Source organism: Eleginops maclovinus, chromosome 3 (genome assembly GCF_036324505.1).
Source record: "Eleginops maclovinus isolate JMC-PN-2008 ecotype Puerto Natales chromosome 3, JC_Emac_rtc_rv5, whole genome shotgun sequence".
In the NCBI taxonomy this organism is placed as follows: Eukaryota; Metazoa; Chordata; class Actinopteri; order Perciformes; family Eleginopidae; genus Eleginops; species Eleginops maclovinus.
This window is the reverse complement of record NC_086351.1, coordinates 19,280,010-19,296,090: the sequence shown is the minus strand read 5'-3', so window position 1 is coordinate 19,296,090 and position 16,081 is coordinate 19,280,010. Positions and strand designations below refer to the sequence as shown.

General features: G+C 38.1%; 1 protein-coding gene across 3 annotated transcripts in view; it reads right to left on the bottom strand.

The window, feature by feature from the left end:
- Positions 1–1,132: 1,132 nt before the first annotated feature.
- Positions 1,133–16,081, bottom strand: part of LOC134862353 (zinc finger protein 236-like) — a 60,217-nt gene continuing 45,268 nt past the window's right edge. For all 3 annotated transcript variants that reach the window (XM_063880230.1, XM_063880231.1, XM_063880232.1), the window contains 7 exons: positions 15,418–15,576; positions 12,349–12,506; positions 12,132–12,251; positions 9,483–9,677; positions 6,896–7,025; positions 5,291–5,464; positions 1,133–2,050 (listed from right to left, as the gene is read on the bottom strand). In XM_063880230.1, coding sequence (XP_063736300.1) covers positions 1,929–2,050; positions 5,291–5,464; positions 6,896–7,025; positions 9,483–9,677; positions 12,132–12,251; positions 12,349–12,506; positions 15,418–15,576 — 1,058 coding nt within the window. In that variant the 3' untranslated portion in view covers positions 1,133–1,928. The remainder of the gene's footprint in view (positions 2,051–5,290; positions 5,465–6,895; positions 7,026–9,482; positions 9,678–12,131; positions 12,252–12,348; positions 12,507–15,417; positions 15,577–16,081) is intronic.

The window sequence follows — 16,081 nt, the reverse complement described above, 5'->3', positions numbered from 1 at the left end:
TATATGGAAAATATTAAAAAACTGCATTGAATAGTATCCCGAAAATATCAGAGAAAAATAGCATAGTATATATAAACGATGATTTATAAGTTTCATCATATTATATTGTGTCATTTCTCTGCATATTTTCGAGCTTCTATACTATGTTGTTTTCTTTGCACCATTTGGACATACAGTACTGTAGTTTCAATCAATCAATCAAAGTGTATTTATTTAGCCCAATATCAAACATTTTACATGTGTGTCAGTGGACGTTACAGTTTGTACAGAATATAATAAAACATCCTCTGTCAAGGAAAATCGTCCAAAAAACCCCCAGTTAACGGGGGAAAATATAAGAAACCTTGGGTAGAGCAACAGATAATGGACAGGTGTGCAATATATGTTGTGTGTAAATTAAAGTGTGTTTAAATAATAATAATAATAATAATAATAATAATAAGATGAATCCAGGTGGATGTCAGTAATCCTGTGGCATCCATCAAAGAAGTAGTAAGGTGACCATCAGGCAGGACCACAGCGACAGGCACAGACACGACTCTGGATCCCGGCGTAGACAGACACACAAAAATATGTTTAGGGGAAGCTGGGTTATTTGGAACATGAAAAGAATAGGTACAGAGACAGTAAAGAAAGAAGTAAGGTGTCCCCCGATAGTCTAAGCCCATACCAGCGAAACTGGACTACAGCATTCTATGTTGCTTATTCATAATTTTTTGATATACAATACTATGTCCATTTGTTCGACATACCAAACCATGAACTGTATATACTAAAATATGGCCTTTTTGTCATATATTTTCAACATAACATTCCTTTTTTTCTTTTAAATACATTTCTATAAATTATAAATAACCTTTTTGATGATTTGTTTCTACATACTATACTATCACTATTTAAAAAGAAAGACAATTGTGCAAACATATTGCACGTACATACCTCACTATGAGTTTATTTACTATGACTATAAGATATTCTAGGACTCTTTCATGCTTATATTTTTTCAACAGTTATTTTTTTCTATTATTCTTCACTATAACTACTGAAACTATTACATTGTGATCGATAAAATACACATTACTATGACAAAGATATATTAAATTAATATAGAATAAAACACAGCAAGTTCAAATTAGTAGAAAAATTAGTTTAATCTTCTTAATTTATTATGGACAATAGAAAATTCAACTGCAAAAAAAAGAAAGGGGAAAAAAGCATCTGTACATTGGCTTTGCTTCAATACAAATGCAACATTATGTTTGAATGACATGTTCATCAAAAATATAAATACACTATATACAGCAAAATAAAACATCAGTGCTGCGAGTTGTAAAGATATGAACAAGAAACCCAAAACTGACATCAAGTCAAAAACCTCGTATAAGATCCAGGGAACCTCGCCAAACATGTGTAACAACGACGTAACAAATTGCAAATAACCTTTTACTTCAAAAAGAAATATGTACAGCAAAATATATAAAAAAGGTGACACATTTCTTGAAGACAGCTGATTTTAGCCTTGTTTGTTCTTGTGGGCACACATAAAATGAGAAAAACAGAACCATTTGTCCATGGGGAGCTTTGTCTCCAGATCCAGTTTCCTCTTCGTCCAATCTCAGCTCGATAGTGACTTGCTTCTTCTGGAGAATTCTCTGTTTGTTGAGTATCAGCTCTCCGGAGGTTATCATATTGATGACAATCAGAGCAAAACAGATTAAAGTCATTAAGCTCATCACAGGGAACCAGACTCCCCTCAATTCACTGCTAATTTGGACAAAAAGAAATGGGCCTGCAGCTCGGGTAAAACCCCCTGGTATACAGTGGAGTCTTCAATCTTTTTCTAACCAAATAAGCGTTTTGGTAGGAGGACAATGTTTGGCAAGGCTTTTCTGTTTGAACACTGCTCTCGGAATCGTGAGGGTGGGGTGTCAGGGGAAGACATTGTGCCAGTCTCCGGATGATTCAGGTACCACCTCCAGGTCGAGGTCAGGCGTCACCTCGACCTGAGACGCTGATTCTTCCTCGCCCACGGCCACTTCTTGCATCTGACCTGGAGGGAGAAAGAGGAACAATGAAAATGGAGTGAGTGCAATCGATATGTGTCGATATGTAATAAAAGCGATTTGGAAACAAAAGGAAGAATTCCATTAAAATGCATTCACACTGCAGCGCCTGTGGCTTGGATTCTGTACTGAATTTGCCAGTGGCTGTCATGCAAATGAGACCATTACTCAGAAAGCAATAGCCCCTCTTTGTTTTCCAACATTTGTTTTAATATCTCACATTTTCCATTCCCTGATATTAAATATCTGTTGCACAAACTACATAATAGGATGGTATAGATGTGGAATATGCTCGTTGTGAGATTAAAATATGATAGGAACCATGGGTGTATATTAAGTTGACAATAATGACCGAACAAAACCACAATAAGTCACTTTGGGAAAGGCTGAGAGATTCAGACATCTTTTCCTGCTGCTCCAGGCCACGCACTGAATAGAGTTTTACAGTGGGAGTGTTTTAATTATCCCCCTCTACCGTTGCTGTCCATCTGAAACCAGTCCAATACATATTCATTAAGTTGCAAGCACATGAGCGTGTGGGAAACAGCTGTAAGAGGACCAGCCTCGCAACACACTGTGAAAAATAAAACTAATGTTACGGAGAACTTTAAACGTTTTTTTCTAATCTAACATCACAAACAGGCCTGGATTCATGAGCAGTCTCTGTGGAATTCTGGGAACTTGGATCCTGGTTTCCTAGGAGTTCCTGTCAAAACATGATTTAGTTTCCCAGGAAAAATTCCTCCGCGATCCCTGGAGTTCTAGCATGTGTGTGCTTGTGTAAATTCTTGCACAGACAAATATTGCATAATTTAAAAGATGACTACTATTGTAGATAAAGTCCAACCTTAGGCCCTATTGTGTCCACTTCAGGGTCATATTTGTATTTAGTGCCTCTACTGTGACATGTTTCCATGGTTTAATGTTCAAAGAGCTCTTTATTTTTCCTCATACTGCCCTTTCGCCCTCTGTTTGAAACCCAGAGGTGTAAAGTAACTAAGAACATTTACTCAAGTACTGTACTGTACCATTTTTAGATACTTGTACTTTAGCTGAGTATTTTCATTGTATGCGTCTTTGTACTTCTACTCCACTACAATTTAGAGGTAAATCATGTACTTTTACTCCACTACATTTATTGAATACCTTACAGTAGTTACTTTACGGATTTGTATTAATGATGTAATCAACCCTTAAATCAGACTTTAGATCCACCTGGAGTAAAATGTACAAGCGACCCTGCAGTATACAAAATCATTCAAACTAGCTGCACCTTTACCAGCTTTGATAAAACTTTAATGATCAATAATTACAAAACATATCATATATACTATTCTGAAATGGACCAATCAAACGATGACTGCTTTTACTTTCTGTACTTATATTTTAATGCTAATAGCTTGGTACTTTTACATTTTGAATACAGGACTTTTACTTGTGGCAAAGTATTCCTACACTCTGGTACTTCTACTTTTACTCAAGTACAAGATCTGAGTATTTATTCCACCTCTGCTGAAACCAGAGCCCAGTCTGCTCTCATTGGTTAGCTGGACGGCTCTGTTGTCAACCAGTTACAGGTGTCCCTCCGCTTATCCTATCACGTACAATGTGTTGGATCGCTAGTCAATGGAAGTGTGAGTGTTATGTAGCGATGTCATTACATTACAGAAGTAATCAAAGGACTAAAATGGGGGTGTGAGGTGGTGAAGTGTGGGTGAAACAAACTCCCTCTGGAGGGAACTTTGGGATTTTAGCCTTTGCAGACCATGTACACGCACAAGAACCTATATAACACACTACAGGAAAAGTAAAACCAGAAAAGCATAAAAAGGCCCGTTAAAACTGCCATTATCTTATAACAATAATATATAACAGGAATTCTCTTCAACTGCAGTGTTGAGGTAATGTATAAAAGCATTCGATCTATGCAGACAGTTTAGTAGCTGCAGTTTCATGAACCACCCTTCCTACATTTAACAATGCTAATCTGAGTAGAACCTGTAAGAAAAGTAGATAATTTTCCATCTTAGTAAAGTGTGTCATTATCCAAAGATTTTCTAATTAGTTCTGGGTTCTGTTTTTCCCCCAGGACTTTCGAAAACCCTGAAAACGTCTCTCAAACTTTCTAAATCGACTTTACAGAAGCCGATGTTCCAGACATGTCTTTTGAATTTAAGTACTCCAATACAGTGGGGGAGGGGGGCTAAGTGGAAGCCTCTGTAGAAGTGTTGAATAAATAAAACAGATCTTCTCTTCCTCAGGTTATTGTCAATAAGTCCCTGCCAGTCTCCAAGGGTGGTTTTTAGAATGGAATGAATAACAATATGTGTGAGTGTGTGTTGGACGCACCAAAAGAGAGCCACGACTTAGACATGTCAGAAATGGTTTCGCATTAAGGCCTCTTGCAGGCATAAAAAAGGAAGACGTTCAGGGCGATCAAAGTCATCTTTCATAACAATAATCCTCGAGATGGAGGGCTTGTGTGTGCATGCACATTAGTGGCGAGTGTGTGGGTGACTGGCATTCTTGGCAGATAATGAAAAGGATCATCGAGTGAAAAGCAGCAGAACACTTGAGACAGAGAGACAGTAAACGTTCAACACTGCCTCTCAGCAGGGCTCAGGGACACTTTTCGATATGCATGGCTTTGGACTGTGTGATGATGGATGTGTGATGATGGCCCGTCGAGACATAAAAAACTCCCGCACAAACACAACAAGGTGTGAAAAGGGGGACTTCATTAAAAAGGGCTTATCAATCCTGAGGTTTTTGAAATTAAGTGCGCTGAGTCGATGAAGAGACACATACAAAAGAGTGTACAACTTTTTTGAGAAAAATATCAAAATCTGTGGTGGAAACGTCAGAATTATCAGAATTTTGTCTGACCTATTTAGATGTTTCTCTCACAGTTCTGAGAGAAAATGTGGAATTATTAAAGTCAGAATTCTGAGGATGAACTCAGAATTCTGACTTTTTTTCTCAAAACTGTGAGTTAAAAAGTCAGAATAAATCAGAATATTTTGTTAGAATTCTGACTTTACCCTCAGGATATTGACTTTAATCTCCAAACTTTTACTTTTATCTTGTCATTAACCTCATAATTCTGACTTTTCAAATAGGGCCTAATCCTCTTCCATAAACAAGAGAGGGATGACTACTGGTTATTTATATATATATATATTTTGCTTCTTGAGTGTTTCTAGTCGAGTTTGTGTGACGTTGCTCACCAAAGCCATGGGATCTCTTCATGTGGTGTTTCATGTTGCTCTTCTGGGTGAATCTGATGCTGCACACCTCACACTTGAAGGGCTTCTTTCCAGTGTGTTTGACCATGTGGACCTGCAGAGCACTCTTCTGGTTGAAGGCCTTGTCGCACTGACTGCACTTGAAGGGCCGCTCACCTGCAAAAAAAGAAAAAAAGGACAATGTTTACTTATAATTCACTGTTGGTATTTCAGTGAAATTGTGCTATTTCATTTTTAAATCCATGTTTAGTACATTGTGTTGATTAAAAGAGGATTCCTGTGTCGGTATTACTCATAAATCTGCAAACCTCTGCTGTTGTACTTTTGTGAGGAAACCCTCCTACTGCCTGATTTTATCTTTGAACCTTAAGCAACACTGTTCATCAGTATCATACTATATTAAGTTTATGTAAAACTGGTTTTACAAATTTAAATGAATGTAAATAACAATATAATCATCTATATGTAGAGATTTTCTTAAACACACTTGCGATGCTTGACTGTGGCCTTTCCAAACAACTACAAACAATAGTGGCTTTTTCCAAAACATATTATAATCTTCAGGCCAGGATATGTTGATATCGTCTGTCATAAAAATGACAAAGCATGGGCAGTTTCACACATCGTAGTTCTTTTCGATATTCCTGTGCAAGCATATGTTACCAAAACCACTACTCTTTGGTCTCACACCATGATTTAGATAAACCACATCCTATTCCTAAGGGATCCTATTCAAAAAGTAATCATTGGCTACACAGCTAAAGGCCCTTTTTTCATTCAATGCACATTCATTGAGCTACAGATGTAGGTGGGAAAATGCCTGGAATAAAAACCTCTGAATGAAAGAGGATAAGGTATTTGTTCTTTTTTTCCATGTTGCTTTTTGAGATAAATTGCAAAAAAGTCTCTTGAGATGACGTATTTCAGGCATGCCTATTTTTCGTCTCTAGTACAAATCGGGTGAAGCTATAAAAAACCCTTCCGTGTTCATGTCTTCACATTCTGCTCATTTCACTTCAATTTTCAGAATGAAACGTATTGTAGATGTAACCAATATGTTTCCATAGTGCTCAAATATTTCTCTATGTTCAGAAAAATACTTGCACTTCACAGAGTTGTGTCAAATTAAATGTTGAGTTGAGTAGATAGCTGTGCTGCTGCTAACACTACCCTTAGTTATAACCAGGTTTACAATGAAACTTAGCTAGTTAGCCAGCTAATAAGGTTCCATGTTCTAAGTAATATGTCTATGGACTATTAACTTGAAGTGCTGTTGGATGATTCAGAATTAGTTTTGCTTTATTGGTGCCCAAACTAAATTTAACTTAACTTACTCTAAATACCTTTGTCATTTGCTTTAACTATTTTTAAATTGGAGATAATCTCATCAATTAGCGTTTAAATCCTTTATATTCAAAATCTTTTTATGAAGGCTGATTTAATGACTGTGGAACTGAAGTGCCATAACTATCCATATTCAACTTGAAATTAAAACAGGAGGGGAGATTAAGCTGACCATATAATCAAATACAATTAGATTTTGGTTATGACTATGCACTGTGCAAACTAGTTCCCTTAGCCTCTTGCCTGTGTGTGTTCGGTTGTGTCTCTCCAGCTGGCTGCGCTTGGCGAAGGCCTTCACGCAGGTAGAGCAGTTAAAAACTCTGGGTTTCTGGGAGCTGGGTGAAGGCCCCGGCTGGTGCACTCGTTCATGTTCCTGTAGACAGATCCAAAAATTAATTTCACGGTTAACAATCTGGCACAAAAAGTCCTTCCACTGGATAGGTAGAACGGAGATGTCTGACCTGTTTTTCTGGCAGAAATCACAGGTTCTTTGAACCACACAGACAGATTCTGGGAAGTCTGGACAATCATTCCAAAAGAGACATTGAACTGACTCCTTTTCTTTTTTTATCCTGCTGTGGTTCCTATTTTTTTCAGGCTTTAGATTGACAATTGTTGAGATGAGATGGAAAATGCGTGTGGTGAGACTTGTGATTTCAAGAAAAAAATTAACTTTTAATGGTAATAAGGTAAATCTAGCTAATAGTTTACCCATTATGCCCCGCCATTCCCTTTATGTGCACTGAATGGATAACCTAGCAAATCTTTGTGGAGTTCAGAACAGGTAAAATTATTATTTGATTAGTAGTTCAGCAGAAATGAACTATATTAAAAATTGAGCAAGCGAAACAGCAAAAATGTGCCAGTCTCTCAAAAATGACAATATGATGGTTATTTCAGCCATGTATGAAAGGTGACTTAATATATTTGGTGTTTTGGGACGATTACAAATTCCAATGTGTTGAACCAAAAAACTGATTGATCTACAAAAATAATCAGCAGATAGTAGTTTTTGAGACTGGTATATGCATCAGCATATTGATTATTATATTTTTTAAAATCAACTGACATTGGCACTGCCTTCTACGGGTAATATATTTTAAGAAAATGGCTAATGCCTAAACCCATTAATGGTCATTTTTCTAAAGGAATATAAAAAAAATAGAATCCAGCAGTAGTTGTTCAGACCCTCCAAACGTCTTTCGGTGAATAAACTGGACCTTTTAAAAAAATATATTCTGATAAAGTAGAACCTTGGTTCCCACTGAATTAGGAAATTCATGAAGGATTGAAAGAGAAGAGATGTTCACAGAATATTGATGTTGAGACTGAACCGCAGCGTTGATATGTATTCAGGACAGATACTTTGAAACACAAAGCACTCAGGAATCTGAATGGAAACAATGGCATAATAAGAGCGTAAAATAAATTGGGAATAGAGCAAGTAGATAAGTAGATAAGAACGCCTAAAAGGAGAGGGGTTCATTACAGAGGGAGTGTTCGTTAAAAGTGCCCCGGCATAGTTCGGGAAATACACTATGACTTATATATTCACAAAATAAAGTAAGGTTAATCTTAATTCATCATGCTCACATAATTTTAGGGTCATAGACTTTATAAAACAAGCGTTGCCATTGATTTGTGGATTATAGCTTTGAAGCCTCCTGGTTTGGCATTTAGGCAAATTATAATACAATTTCATGAAAACACAATTTAAAGAGCTTAAATTCAAAGAGGAAAAACAGACAACAACAATACAATAGTAGAAACCTGTCAATCACTGTCTATTTCACTCTAAATGGGAAAATAATTTAAAAAAGACTTGAATCTAGATAATGAGATCATAATCTCATTATCTAGATTGTAATCTCAATAGGAAAATGTTTTTTCAAAATAATAAATTAAGTGGAAAGTATGGTAAATTTTTTCATTGACTTTCATAACATTGGACACCTTTGCAACTCTGTATGTTTACACATAAAACATAAAAAATGATTGACAATTAAGTTTACTTTGACTAAAGCTATAGTAGCTGCTGGATAGCTTAGCTTAGCATAAACCACAAAGCAAACCAGGATAGCTTTCTTCCACTTGTTCCAGTTTTTTGCTGAGTAATATTCTTCTGATCTCATCAAGAAAACCGTGTATGTCATTGACAAATAAGAAAGATTGAATTTTTAAGGTACTAAGTAATTGTGAAAGTCTCCTAACCGTAGATGATGTTATTTCTCAGTGTAGCCAATGGACCAACCCTTCATGTACTGTATCTGGCTGTCAAGGCCGTATGGGGAAAATAATAAGATTCCTTCCCTGCACAAGTCTACTCATTCTCTCAACTCATCTAGTGATGGGCCTGCAGTCAATTCTAAAACTTTATCATTAAATATTTATCCCTTGTTCCTGAAATTATAAGGCCAAACTTTTCGGTTGTCTGGATATAATTAAATGGAAAATGGAAAATTGTGTAAGAAGTCACATCCTCTTTCTCCCTTTAGCCTCCCGATCGGAGTGCGCCATCATTTATGTACACGAGTGTCTCCAACACATGAAGAGGATTGTCAGAAAAAAAAAGCACACATGCTCCTCTTCCTAGTTCCAATGCAAAGCACCTCTCAGTTTAAGTGTTTTGTTTTTTTATTGAGATCGACAGTCTATCTGAAATGCTACTCAACAAATCACTTTTCCTTGAAATTGTGAGATGGCACTCATTTTCCAGCCTGTACTGACTAAAATGTACAGTCGATGAAATTTGTAATTTTATATATTCATATGAAAAGCTAAAATATATAATATGTAGCGATGATCATAAAGTGAAAATAGCTGTTTTTACCTTCAAGTGCGTGGCTCGCTTAAAGGCCTTGTTACAGAGGGTGCAGACGTGACATCGGTCCTTTCCATGAGCTTGTCTACAGTGCCGTCGCAGTGTGTTGGCATTCTGGAAAACCTCATTGCAGTAGTAACACTGGTTCCGAGTGTCAGCCTCCATCTGGCCATCCTTCCCACCCTTATGGCAATCGTCAGTCATCTGGATCAACGCACAAAGATGAGTGAACAACATATTCACAATTACTCGGAAAACTCACACCTCTCAAGCACTGTGAATGTATCTAGTAATATCAAACTTTTTTTTACGGAATACCTCTCTTCTAAGACACCAGGCTCCTTTGATAAAAAATGTTATTTTGCCTTGCAGAAAATAGGAGTTGCTGGTCTAGCGCTGCCTTAGCCTGTTTGTGTTATTGTGTGACTTAGGTGTTTTAAAGGATACAGACTCAAAGTCACCAAAGTCATACAGTAACACAAACAAATCAACAATTTGAGGCAGCAGTAGACCAGATACTTCTGAGCTTGGCAGGGTCAAATTGCTATTTTCTTTAGCAGGAAGGGGCTTTGAAAAGAGTATAGATGGATTTAACTGCTTCAGTTCCCTCTCTGAAAGGGTTTCAGACTGAAAGGTTAGGAGGCCAACATATTGCTGTTGCCACTTTCCACAGTAGAACATTGCTTAGCTTTACTGCTGGTACTCCTGTTTTTTCTACAGACTTTGGGTTTACCGACATCGATCTACACTGACAACAGATAAGTACAGTGGGGCAAAAAAGTATTTAGTCAACCACCAATTGTGCAAGTTCTCCCATTTAAAAAGATGAGAGAGGCCTGTAATTCTCATCATAGGTACACTTCAACTATGAGAGACAGAATGGGGGAAACAATCCAGGAAATCACATTGTAGGATTTTTAATGAATTAATTGGTCAATTCCTCGGTAAAATAAGTATTTGGTCACCTACAAACAAGCAAGATTTCTGGCTCTCACAGACCTGTAACTTCTTCTTTAAGAGGCTCCTCTGTCCTCCACTTGTTACCTGTATTAATGGCACCTTTTTGAACTCGTTATCAGTATAAAAGACACCTGTCCACAACCTCAAACAGTCATACTACAAACTCCTCTATGGCCAAGACCAAAGAGCTGTCAAAGGAGACCAGAGACAAAATTGTAGACCTGCACCAGGCTGGGAAAACTGAATAGGCAATAGGTAAGCAGCTTGGTGTGAAGAAATCAACTGTGGGAGCAATTATTAGAAAATGGAAGACATACAAGACCACTGCTAATCTCCCTCGATCTGGGGCTCCACGCAAGATCTCACCCCGTGGGGTCAAAATGATCACAAGAACGGTGAGCAAAAATCCCAGAACCACACGGGGGGACCTAGTGAATGACCTGCAGAGAGCTGGGACCAAAGTAACAGAGGCTACCATCAGTAACACACTACACCGCCAGGGACTTGAATCCTGCAGTTCCAGACGTGTCCCCCTGCTTAAGCCAGTACATGTCCAGGCCCGTCTGAAGTTTGCTAGAGGGCATTTGGATGATCCAGAAGAGGATTGGGAGAATGTCATATGGTCAGATGAAACCAAAATAGAACTTTTTGGTAAAAACTCAACTCGTCGTGTTTGGAGGAGAAAGAATGCAGAGTTGCATCCAAAGAACACCATACCTACTGTGAAGCATGGGGGTGGAAACATCATGCTTTGGGGGCTGTTTTTCTGCAAAGGGACCAGGACGACTGATCCGGGTAAAGGAAAGAATGAATGGGTCCATGTATCGTGAGATTTTGAGTGAAAACCTCCTTCCATCAGCAAGGGCACTGAAGATGAAGCGTGGCTGGGTCTTTCAGGATGACAATGATCCCAAACACACCGCCAGGGCAATGAAGGAGTGGCTTCGTAAGAAGCATTTCAAGGTCCTGGAGTGGCCTAGCCAGTCTCCAGATCTCAACCCCATAGAAAATCTTTGGAGGGAGTTGAAAGTCCGTGTTGCCCAGCGACAGCCCCAAAACATCACTGCTTTAGAGGAGATCTGCATGGAGGAATGGGCCAAAATACCAGCAACAGTATGTGAAAACCTTGTGAAGACTTACAGAAAACGTTTGACCTCTGTCATTGCCAACAAAGGGTATATAACAAAGTATTGAGATGAACTTTTGTTATTGACCAAATACTTATTTTCCACAATCATTTGAAAATAAATTCTTTAAAAATCCTACAATGTGATTTCCTGGATTTTGTTTTCTCATTCTGTCTCTCATAGTTGAGGTATACCTATGATGAAATTACAGGCCTCTCTCATCTTTGTAAATGGGAGAACTTGCACAATTGGTGGCTGACTAAATACTTTTTTGCCCCACTGTATCTTGTACCAACTATCCCTTTACAATCTTTAACTCATGGTGTATACTGCACTGGGAAAGTGTGGGACATAGATTAATGTGTTTTAAATACTTCGAGGCAGCCACTGATTCATGTAAGTTATACCGATCAACTGGGAGACACTTGCATAACATAGTAATCCATCTTGTATATTATCGTGTTGCCATTTTAAGCATTTGCTCAATTCATCAACCGACTTCCAACTCTGTTGACAGTTTCTCCCTGGGTAGCAAACTCGAAGAAAAAAAAGACAAATTCAAGACACTCACATTGTATCCATTGTCACACGCTCCGTTTCTGGATTGGGAATGGTGGCTGACCAGTATAACCTGCTGGCCTGAGCTGGCTGGCTGTCCCGGGTCACTCAGCACTGCTGGGAATGTCTGACCCTAAAGGTTAAAAGGTGTTATAGTAAGGCAGCTGACAAACTACATGATGAAAGTTTGATGATGACACATTTTGCATTGTTCATGGGTCCACATTTACCTGCGTATTAAGGTTTAGAGTGACACCTTCCAGCATACCCTGAGCATCTGCCAGCGTTAAAGTAACGCTGTCATCGCTGGCCACGCCTCCTGGTGACATCACTAGGCTCTGGGACACGGCAGTATGCGATAGGGTGGTGTTTGATGGCAGGCTGGAAACTGACAGTCGAGAGATAAATTAGAGTTAAATGAGAGGACAGTGGGTGTGTTTTTTAATGCAAAGCAGCAGCATTTTTTATAAACCCAATCAGTTTTAATATTGCAATAATTGTTGGTAGAACATTGTATTGATGAAGCCCGCTGGGCACCAAAGCCCTTAGCTAACTGGTTGAAAATAATAAAGACATATTCATTCATTTGAGCCAGGGAGGAAGCTCAATTATTTTAGAGGTGAATATAACAATATTGGATTTTATAGAAGAGCCAAAATGTGCCCCATATACAGTTTATCAGTCAGAGCAAAGGTTGAACTACATTTACATACAGAGTGACTGGAATGCCTGAGTCTAATCAACAAAAGCAGTGATGCTCTCTGTGTCTCTGTGGAGTGGTGAGAACATTTTCCACTTGAGTTGAGAGGGGAGGGTAATGAAGAGGTATGAGAGACCAGAAATTTGATTAAGCTTCCAGGCGAAAAGCAAACCAGTAAACAGAACAATCAGCAGGCCATCTTTGACAAAACAAATCATATTCGCTCACTTCACAGCACACACACTCTTTACTTTCATATCACACATTGGTTTGCAAAAGTGACTTTAATTCAAATATAGTTTTCAAACTCTGAATGCACATCCTCTTGATTGATGCCTATACATAATACCTATAATTGCACTTCATCAGAATAGTTTTATAGCATTAAAAGTGTGCATGCAACCCATATTCACGGTCAAAATTAAAGGAGGACCAGAAGATCATGGTGTGTTGTTTACTATATTTCATTGACTGATTTTCGCCTTAACTGATATTCCAAGTCCAAAAACCTAGCTTACTACACAACTATGCTTACTTCTTTCCTGGAAAATGTAGCTCAATCGTCTGTCACTTTATATTTATGTTATGTAGGTAGCCACATCGTACTGTATATCTATTACAGGGTTCAAATAAAAAAAGTAATCATAAAACAATAAATGCTAAAGAGGTTAGCTCATGCAGAGTTAGCGTCTATTAGCTAGCTAGCTAAAACTGGTGCTGGCTCAAAGTAGGGTTTTTGGCTTACAAAATCGACGGTTGCCAGCTAGAAATTGAGGAATTTTTGTCTCTACTTGACCATGTTAACGAGTATACCCAGAAATGGTATCAAAATGAATAGGAATTTTGAGTAAATTTGCCGCCATTAAAAACAGCTGTTGATACAAGAATGGAAAGGTTGATAAGCGAAACAACAGTACCTAAGCTAGATGTAGCTATGTCAAAGGCAAGTTTAGTTACCAACACAGCATCACTGAGTCACCTTGTAATCTGACATTTTGTGTCAATCCTCCATTTCAGTGGCTATGACATTTCTGTGAAATTTGAGGACCTAACTGGACCTTGAATAACCTGAAGTTATTTCAGCTTCTGACATACACGTTGATGACTCCATGGGAGGGCACACACCTTACCATGCCATTTCATAAAAAGGGCATTGATCTAGAGACTGTTTGAGCTTCTCGATCAATGCTTTAGTGTTATTCTGGGATCTATCACTAGTGCTGGAGGCAAGGGAAGCTCCTTTTGAACCATTAAAGGAATTGGACTACAGTTACTCATATTGTCACCATTCATGCTCCTATCGTGGACTACATACACTCGTTCAGCTGTAATTTGTCCTTTGTAGCAGAAGTAGCGACAGATTTAGTGATCTCTACTCTTCACCTGTAATATCTGATGGACAGAAAAGGCTTTGTGTTGAATTAGATAAGGTTAGCAGTACTTGGGCTATTGTGATCCATTGTTTGTTGTTCAAACCAGCAAGAGGGGAGCCTGAGGGCGATTGCAATAGGGGTAAATGCACAAGGTCTTCCTCTCACTGGGGTGCATTTTAATCAATTCAGCTCAAGTGGCTTATTGTGGTGATATTTGCACAACATCTAACATGATTCAGACTTAAAGTTGTGTCCCTGAGTCAAGTGGTGTTATGATTGAGTAGAGCAGGTCACTAATGATGGCTTGATGCAGGTCAAAGATGGATTTGTGGGTACTTATAAAACTCAAAGGGGTTTCTTTGTAACCATGGAAGGCCTATCAAACCCATTTTGTCTTAAGGAGATGCAGTATAATATTTTAAGGGAAGTCATCAGATGGTAAATCAATTAAATAATAACCTAATTAAAATACCCCTTGGAAGTAATACAATTCTTCAGGTACAGGCAGGCCTATTTCACTCCTGATTCAGTTCAAGTGAGATGGTTTCGCAGTTTAATAAAAAAAAAAATTCAAGCACTTTAAATGTAACTAAACACAAAACTTGCCAACCCTAATATCAGCTTGTAATATCCCATCAAAGTGTTTGATATTAATGCAGTTGCAGGCTACAAAACTCCTTAATACCTACAGCAATCGATGTGCATTGTCCGTTTGTTTATTTAAACTGCTGTTCATTTTAACTTTGAAGATAGGCTTGCGGAAAAACTGCATATTTTGTGTAAAATCGAAAAGTTTCCAAGGAATGTATGCAAAATCAAAACTTTAAAAACCCAAAATGAAGCATCTTATTTACTCAAAAACAAATCTCATTTTGTTCACTTATCCTTCCCTGAAGGAAGTTGTGTGTATGTAATTGATATGGCAAAATAAAACAAGCAACAGAATAGAAGGGCTGGTGCATGGTTGATAGTCAATTCCAGGATAGGGACAAAGGGGAAGAAAACAGTAAAAAAGCAAGTTTGTAACAATTTACTAAAGGTTTTGAAAAAAAAAAGCCTTATGAATTTTAACTTGTGGAAGCCTACCAGTCCTGCAAGCACCAGCATCCTATTTTACTTTTTTTTGTTTTACTATCAGCAAGATAAGTCCTGTGATTCACTGACTAACTAACTAAGTTAAGACGTAGTTACACCTAATTACACAACAAACTTGTAAAAGTCCTAACCTGCCATTCCAGTGTTGGTAGGGATCTGAGGTAGGAGGTGGTCATTGGTGATAGTCAGGGTTGCGCTGTTGGGCTGGCTGTTGAGTGGTGATGATAGCCTGATGCTGCTGTTCATCTCTGCTCCATTAGGGTGGCTGTGTTGGTGGAGCAGATCCTGGCCTGTAATATAGAGGAATATGTTTTTACAGACACTTAATAATAATAATACAGAGGGAAAAGCACATGAAACATTTTAGCTTGAAACCCATGCATTGTGATCTTCTATTCCACTGCCTCTATATAAAGAAAAATATAATATTGTGCTGAAAGAACGCTCCCCTCATTGTCAAAAAAGAAAAAATATTTTTTTATAGAACAATGGTTTGCTATCTCCTTTGTCTTTCGAACCCAATCCAGTAAATATATCAGACTGCTGAATGTTATACCGTCCAAGTAATCCTTTTGAGGAAATAGTCAGACTGTACCATCAGGCTGGCAGGAAATGATCTATGGTGACACTGGAGAGGCTCATAAAATGTACAGTCACAATTAATCTCGACACTGTGTATACAATGTATATCCTCAGCTGATATACGAACAGCGATGTGCTAGAGATGATGTACGGGAAGAAATTAGTTTGTGAAGAGCCTCTATCGCTCATAACCCCTAACATTGTTGCTTTTAA